The 8,019-nt window shown below is 44.6% G+C and overlaps 1 protein-coding gene across 1 annotated transcript; it reads right to left on the bottom strand.

Moving 5' to 3' along the window:
* Positions 1-3,705: 3,705 nt before the first annotated feature.
* Positions 3,706-7,636, bottom strand: RPS21 (ribosomal protein S21). The gene is made up of 6 exons (XM_082292810.1): positions 7,600-7,636; positions 6,977-7,064; positions 5,771-5,834; positions 4,710-4,781; positions 3,944-3,999; positions 3,706-3,763 (listed from the first exon to the last, which is right to left on the bottom strand). Exons 2-6 carry the CDS (start codon positions 7,024-7,026, stop codon positions 3,754-3,756), a joined length of 252 nt encoding a protein of 83 aa, XP_082148936.1. The 5' UTR covers positions 7,027-7,064; positions 7,600-7,636; the 3' UTR covers positions 3,706-3,753.
* Between the last annotated feature and the right edge of the window lie 383 nt (positions 7,637-8,019).

Below are 8,019 nucleotides of genomic sequence, written 5' to 3'. Positions count from 1 at the left end.
AGCAGAACAGGCACATACCTGCTCTTCTCCATGGTCCCAGTCCTGTAGAAATAAGCCATGGAACAGGATTTGTTAAAAAGCTTGCTCAGTTTGCTCATTTGTTAACACACTCAAGCGTGTACATTGCAAAATACACTTGGTTCAGCCTGGTCACAGTAGTTTTACTCACCATCAGATATCTGTAAATAGATGTTAAAATAATACCTTTTCCAAAATAATTCATTAAAAAAATAAATCCCACATTGACCTTATCAATTGTTCTTAATTCCTAAAATCTCAGTACCTGCACTTCCTGTTGAGGATATAGCCAAGCAGAACTCCTGTCTGATGTTAAACAAGTGTGTTTCCCAGCAGGAAAAAAAAAGGCCTAATTAGTTTTCTTTGTTTTTTTCCATGGCTGATTAGTCCAACATACATACAGGGAATCTGCCTCCCTAGGGATGCCTCAACACAAACAGCCAAAAATGAATTAACTAAAATCAAAACCTCCCTTCACCTGCTCAAAGTAATATTTGCAGCAGAGGTGTATTTATCTCTGTGTATCACTCAGAGTGACAGCAATTGAACGAAACAGGAGGTGGGAATAGACAGCTCTCCATAACATCCAAATGGAAAACAAAACTGTTTTCAAATCTAGTGGAACTAGATGATCTCAGTGTTCTAGGTAGGCTTTCAGCAGCCTCCAGCATCAGCACGTGCTTTGGGAAAATGAATGATATCCCGCAGGTTCCCTTCTGCAGGGAGCACCGGTGAGACAGCAGCGCTCCAAACACTCCTCTGGAGCCTGATGGGCACACGTGGAGGCAAAGGACACTCCTGGCCCTTTGTTCCTCCTCCCCTCTCAGTCTCCTCTGTGCAGTGAACCGAGCAGTGCCAGGGGAGCACTTCTGTTGCCTCTTGTCCCTTGGCAGCCCTGGCAGGGCTGTGCCTGTCTGGCACCTCGAGCAGGGGCGATGGTATCAAAGCTGTTATCTCTGTGCCCACGGCGACAGGAGCAGCGTGACCTCCTAACCCCGGGGCTCTGATCACAGCTGAGACCCACGGAAGCAGCTTTTCAGCACCGTGTAGTTCATTAGAAGAATGTCAAGGCTTAAAAAGAAAAATCAGTATCATGAGACATCTACAAGCTCCTACCAAACCCTCAGGTGTTTTCAGGAGTTTCAGGCTCTTGTCTGAGCAGCAGAATTTTGGCCAAAGATACTAAAATAGCCCCAGTTAAATCAGATGTCTTCAGGATGCCACTGCCAAGTCCTCGTAAGTAACAGCAAAGAATTTCACGACTTGGTGCAACGTAACCATGTAAGGGCAACTCTGTCCATCTTGTACAGTACGAGTACAGTTCATTCCCTTTCATGGCCCTCGAACATCTGAACTATTCCTGTTCCAGGAAAACAAAGAACATTTTACATCACAATACGAGAAAATGCAACTGAAAGTGGATTTTTAAAGGGACACATGTCCTCCCTTGATAGGATTCTGCAGAAGTTTTGGTAGGACTCACGTGGTGTGAACTCCAGGAAGCCTTTAGTACAGCACTAATCCATTCCCAACTGAACTGTTTTAGGCACCATAACATTTATTTTGACAAGAAATTAATGAGAGAATAATTTGTTTCAATTTTTTTTAAAATTCCAAAAACCAAATGGCAACCATCAGTGTTACAAAGCACAGAACATTTTAAATTACAACATAATCCTTAAATACTCAAACCAGAAGTGTAAATTTCGGTCAGCTGAATGCTAATGGGGTTGTACTGCTTAAAAAGACATCTGAGAGACCTCAAGTTCATCTTGAACTTTTAAGCTGTCAGTTCACTGTGCCTTATGGAGGAATTCCACTGAAATCCACATGGATGAACAGTCTCAGGGGATTAGGAACAAGTCAACATTTAAACTCTTTGGTAAACCAGGCATTTATCAGCAGTAAACAGTTAAGGGTTTTATTTAAAGTTCTACCCTAATGCCAGGGCAGAAGCAACTAATTTAAGATATGTCAGAAAAAAAAATCAAGTCCAATTAAAACTTATCTCCTCTTACTGTGTACAAAGGAAAGTAATAGGATTGGACATAAGCCAAGCTGAAATCTCTCCAGTTTGGAGACTCTATTTTTCTTTCCAGAAAATGTTTTCACAGATTTATCTGCTGGAAAAATGAATTATTTCTAGGAGAATCACAACATTGTTATCCCCCCTCCCCTTTTTTTAACGCATCTTTTATCATTAACTTAGATGTCAGAAGAAAATAGCTCAAAAATAAAGTATGGATTAACTTCTCCCCTGATTTTAGTATTTGAAAGGTTTCTCTCATGTGCTTTGTATATTAAGTTCAACATGAATTCAACATGAAGCATTTTTTTGGCCTTTTTAGCCGAGTTCCTCTCTACTTGCAACATCCAGGAGTTTATCTTATGAAAGTTCTATCAGCTCAGAGTAGTAGTAGTAAATTCAGGTGTTATCAGTGGGAAGGGAGACTGTGCAGCCAAAGATGTTTCAGGTTATGGCGCTGCTAAAAAGGGCTCACAGCTTGTTGAGTTCTGACTTCTCTGCTGGAACTGCTCCTGGAATAAAGGTTTAGTTATGACTTCATTGTATCTATACAGTAGCTTACACTCTAAATCCCAATTTATGATTTGCAAACAAACTTACTAAAATTACAAAAAGAGCCCTGTACCACACAGTCACTCCACATTACCATGGCCTGGTTTGCTCTGCTAATATTCAGTAGGTACCCCTGGTGCCAAAACAGGATCTTCCGAACAAACATGCTGCACTTTGACATGTCTGAGAAGTAAGAAAATACAGATAAGGAGAAAGATACTACACTTGGGCAGTTCAGCCATTCTCCTTAGTCCAGAGGCAGCAGCATGCCTGTTCCAGGCTGTTCCTAGAGAGGCCTGAAAAAAGGCCTGTGAGGTTTCCCACACCCCCTGCACCCACAGTAACCTGCAAACAAGTGAGAAATAAAGCACACAGTAACCCCCTCTCACTGGTGACAGCTTGCAGCATAAACAGGAAAGCATCACTAAACAGCCTCTGTCACTTGGAAGAATTCTGGGAGGGCCCGTGCAGAGATTTGAGGATGGACAACTGCAAATGTTAACCCAGAGACGATCACAAGCAGGGAACACAGTGTAAGCTGGATATAAACTCTGAGTAAATGCTTGAGAACGTGCAGATCAGGATACACCATCAGGACATAGCTGTGGGTATTATGAAACTGGTAAAATGCAGCTGACAGGGGAAATTTTCCATACAAGTTGTACCCTATTACCTTATTTTAAACCCAAACCCATATATGACATATATTTAAATGATAATCACAAACTGACAAACCTGCTGTGTAAACAAAACCTACCAAGACAAAAGCAGCATCTGGAAGAAAGGACAGACCCTTTCTTGTATCCTAACAAGAAGAATCCCCTTGGCTTTTCCAGTGAAAAAGCAGCAAGCTCACTTAGATTGCAACACTGCAGATGTTCCATTACAGATGCAAAACTTACTAAATCTGGAAAAGACCAGTGACAGTGAATCCAAGAGTTAAGCGGAGATCCTCGAATTTCAACTCTGGCATTCCTTTACAAGCTGATTTGTTTTAAGAATTCACAATCAGAATCTGTATATTTTTAAGACGCATTTCTAAGTCCTTTAAGACTAACTATAATAAACCCACTCGTGTTTGTGACTTTAACAAAAGACACAGCACAATATAGTTTTGAACTGTTTATTTCACATGTTCCATACCGGAGTTTCTTCAGTTAAAAGTTCCTAGAAGAAAATGAAACAAACATTGTTACAAATCAGTTTGCTTCAATAGCTCAAGTAAATATCTTTGACCAACTGTGTAATCATCCTATAAATACAATGCACAGATTGTCATCCTAAAAGCTGGATTTGGGAATGGAAGTTCCCCCTGCAAGAGTTAGAGGATAAGATAAACATACGCACTTGGAAACAATTCCATCGTTTTTTGCCAGACGCAAAATGGAGTCATCTGATTCGCCCTGTAAAAAGAGAAAAGAAAATATTCTCAAGTGTCCAAATAATTGCTGACACATGTGGAAGAGAGGCAGCTGCAGCAGTTAGGGTAGATTAGTGTTTTCAAAATAAACTGTTAATTCTTTGTCATCCTTAAGGGTAAGAAATAGCTTTAACTTGATAAAAATAAGCATTTGCACTAACAACATGTATTTATGGATAAGTGGACTTGTGATGAACTCCTCACACCTTTAAGTCATAGTACTATCACTTCAGTAATTATAAACAGCAGAAAAAAGCCAGGATTAGTACCTTGGTACATTCTTAAAAGAAAGAAAATCACTTGCATCCTACATGGATTTGAAAACATATCAACATCCCCAGAAGAAATCAATTATTCCAAGTTAATCCAACATCCTGGCACAGGGTGCCCAGAGAAGCTGTGGCTGCCCCATCCCTGGAATTGTCCAAGGCCAGGTTGGATGGGGCTGGGAGCAAGCTGGGACAGTGGAAGGTGTCCCTGCCCATGGCAGGGGGTGGAATGAGATGAGCTTTCTGTGATTCTATGAATTTGTTCCCATCTTCACTCTGTCTTTATTATCCCTCAAAAACTTCTTGCTCTAGAATGAGCTGCAGGCACACTTTGTTTTCAGGGTCAAATACACATCTAATTAATTACAAATAAAGAGAAAAAGCAGCACAGCAATTCTGCAGGAATCCTCAGGAAGGCACTCACCATTCTCCGGATTGGGCCGCAGATGGCGTAAGTCTTGAACTGGCCGTTCACTCTGCCTGTCACCTTGTCAACCTGCAATCACAGCAAAGCTGCTGCACACACAGATTCTACACAGTTTTATGCTCTCACATCACACTTGCCAAGCACCCAAAGTTAAAAATTGCAGAAGAATACTTGCAGTATTGGACAGATAAACTACAAAATCTCAAGGCAAATACTGAAGTTAGAAAGTCAACTACAATGATCTTTGCACAGCAAATTTATAGCTACACACTGCAGCCATAAAATTTCGTGGATCACACAGATTGACAAGAAGTGGTAGCTAAAGGAAAAAAATACTTGAGCTCTGAACCAATGGAAAAGATCAATGTAAAGTTTATTTGTGGATTTCCCTGCCTTTACTATTTTTTTTTTCTTTTAACTAATGTCATATCATGGAAAATTGAACTGAAGAGGGAAGGGGACACAGGTAGGAAAATGTCCAAGCTGAGAGACATAAATTGTCTCACTTTCTCAAGCTGCTGAGAAATTTTACAGGGAAAGGACTTGTAATACCAGGTGGGTTCATTTCCATGTTCTGCTAATCTCTGATCCCTTGAAAACAAGAAAGAGGGATCACTGAAAGAATGAAATATGGCGAACAAGAAACGTATTTGCCTTAACAATGACAGGAAATCATAAACAGTATTTTTTTTAATGATTTTTTTTTTAGTCAGATAACTCAAGAGAATCAGTTTTTTAAAATATTTGGGAATGTGGTCTCCCATTCAAGAATGAAATCAAGGTCTATAGCTCATCAGCTACAGGAACAATGTGTCCACAAAATTCCTGAAAGCTGAATACTAATAAACAATTGGGAAACAAAACCCCAAACCATGCTAAAAGGAGTTTAAATTAACTGGAACCCACATGCATTAACTGGGATCCTGCAGGAGTCAAGATCTACTGTGGCTTTCTTTACTGAATTACTGTAGATGCATCACAAGGTGTTTAATTCTGTAACTTTTATCAGAAGTTTCAAGGTTTAGCTCTCTCATCACATATTCTGTTAATAAACTTACCTCAGAAATGTTTATCTGAATGGAAGCATGATCCTTAGCACCAATGATTCGGTTGCTAGCAGAGCTAAGGAATAAAACAGGATAGATTTAAACAAAAGGAAACAGGCAGAGACAATGACAAATGCAGCTGTTAGAGCAGAGTCCACAGGCCAATTAAAACTACACAAGAAATTCAGACAGTAACAGTTTAAGCTTTCAGTATTTAGAAGATTAAAATGCAGTTTTAAGTACATTTAAAGGAAATTTTCACTTGGTAGCATCACACTAATTAGCCAATTATCCCTTTGCTTTGGTTTCTATGTGTCCAGTTCACCCTTATACAGTGCACAGGGCAGTACAGGCCTTCAAAACACACAGAATGTTATTTTATTTTCTAAAATGCAAGAAATACAGTCATCAGTGTAATTAGTAAGATTAATTTCTATGCCTTTTTTGCTGTGAGCCACTACAGCTGTCAAAGATAGTCAGGCTGCAAATGCTCAGGAATCACAGGCTGTAAAACATATTTGATTTAATCTATAATAAACCATACTAATAAGCCATACAAATGGCTTATTTTTAGTGATTCTTTTAACACAGACACACACACTTACAGAAGGCTTCTAATTCCATTTACTACTATACCAAAATCACACTTACAATGTGCCATCAAAACAACCTGTGATAACCGAACAGGTTCACTTCAACAACTTGCAGCACAGACCATACAAACACTTGTATGCTACGAATACACATTTATATTTGATATGAACCATTTTAGGAAGAAATTCTTCCCTGTGAGGGTGGGGAGGCCCTGGCACAGGGTGCCCAGAGAAGCTGTGGCTGCCCCTGGATCCCTGGAAGTGTTCAAGGCCAGGTCGGAAGGGGCTTGGAGCAACCTGGGCTAGTGGAAGGTGTCCCTGCCCATGGCAGAGGTGGAATGAGATGAGCTTTAAGGTCCTTTCCAACCCAAACCAGTGTGTGAGTCCATGTGCTGTCAGTGCCAGCGTAAGGCTGACAGTTTTGGAACAGAAGGTGCAAAGTGTCTCCTCAACTTTAGTCTTTGCTCCGCATACTTTACATAAGGCATTTAAAAATACAGAAACTGACAGAAAAGAGATTCTTTTTTCTCCCCCACAGATATTCGTTGCTACAAAAAGCCCCTTTGCAGAGGCTGAACCAGCCTTGGGGGCGACTCCAGGCCTGGCCCCTCAGGCCCCTGCTCACCATTTCCGAGGGACATAAAGGTCCACGAACTCCCCGGCGTCGTTCTGCATCTCGTCCTGGTCCCTGCTGAGGCACTAAGCAGAAACACCTGGAAGAATCATGAAATATCGCCAGTTGGAAGGCACCCACAAGGATCATCGAGTCCAACTCCTGGCCTTGCACAGACCCCCCAACAACCCCACCCTGGGCATCACTGAGAGCACTATCCAAACGCTCCTGGAGCTCTGGCAGCCTCGGGGCTGTGCCCATTCCTGGGGAGCCTGGGCAGTGCCCAGCACCCCCGGGGGGAAGAACCCTTCCCCGAAATCCACCGCAACCCTCCCTGACACAGCTCCAGCCTTTCCCTCGGGTCCTGTCCCCGGCCACAGGAGCCAGAGCTGCCCCCGCCGCGAGGTGATACCGGAGCCAGGCCGGGCCCAGAGGCCGTGCCCTGAAGCCGGACCCCGCTGCAGAGCCGCTCCCACTGCCCTCGGCCCCAGCATCGCTCCCGGAGCTCCGCCACCATCGCCCTCGCCGCCCCCGGCCCCGCCATCACCGCTCCCCTCGCCCCGGCCCCGCCGCCATCGCTCCCGGCCCCGCCGCCGCCGCTCCCCTCGCCCCGGCCCCGCCGCCATCGCTCCCACCTCGCGCGCGGCCGGGCGGAAAGGAAGGGGCGGGGCCGGACGCGGAAATGCGTCACAGCCACGGGAGCGCTTCCTGCACGGCCGCGTGACGTCACCGCGCGGGCCATGGCGGCGCCGGGACGCGGCCCCGGGGGAAGCAGCGCGGGGCCGGCCCCGCTCCGGCCGGGGGATCCGCCCCGCAGGGTCCCGACAGCGGCCCCGGCACCGTGTGCCGCCGCTGGGGAGAGGGGATGGGGCCAGGCGCGTTCCTTAAGGGGCGCGGGGAGGCTTAAGGGGCGCGGGGGTCGTCCCCCTCCCCCGGGAAAGCCCCTCGTTAGGGAGGGGCCCAGCGCCGCACACCTGAGGGTGCCTCTCAGGGGACATTCCAAACCCATCGGGGCGCGTTCCCGTGGCACCTGCGCCAGGTGACCCTCCCTCGGC

Source organism: Coloeus monedula (genome assembly GCF_965178545.1).
Source record: "Coloeus monedula genome assembly, chromosome: 17".
Taxonomy (NCBI): domain Eukaryota; kingdom Metazoa; phylum Chordata; class Aves; order Passeriformes; family Corvidae; genus Coloeus; species Coloeus monedula.
This window is presented reverse-complemented; position numbering and strand designations above follow the sequence as displayed.

Excerpts from the sequence above, each read along its gene's own strand:
- RPS21 (XM_082292810.1), bottom strand. The coding sequence starts at position 7,026 with ATGCAGAACGACGCCGGGGAGTTCGTGGACCTTTATGTCCCTCGGAAA. Across the intron at positions 4,782-5,770 it reads TTCAGATAAACATTTCTGAG|GTTGACAAGGTGACAGGCAG; the intron begins GTAAGTTTATTA and ends CTGTGATTGCAG. Across the intron at positions 4,000-4,709 it reads GCGGCCCAATCCGGAGAATG|GGCGAATCAGATGACTCCAT; the intron begins GTGAGTGCCTTC and ends CTCTTTTTACAG.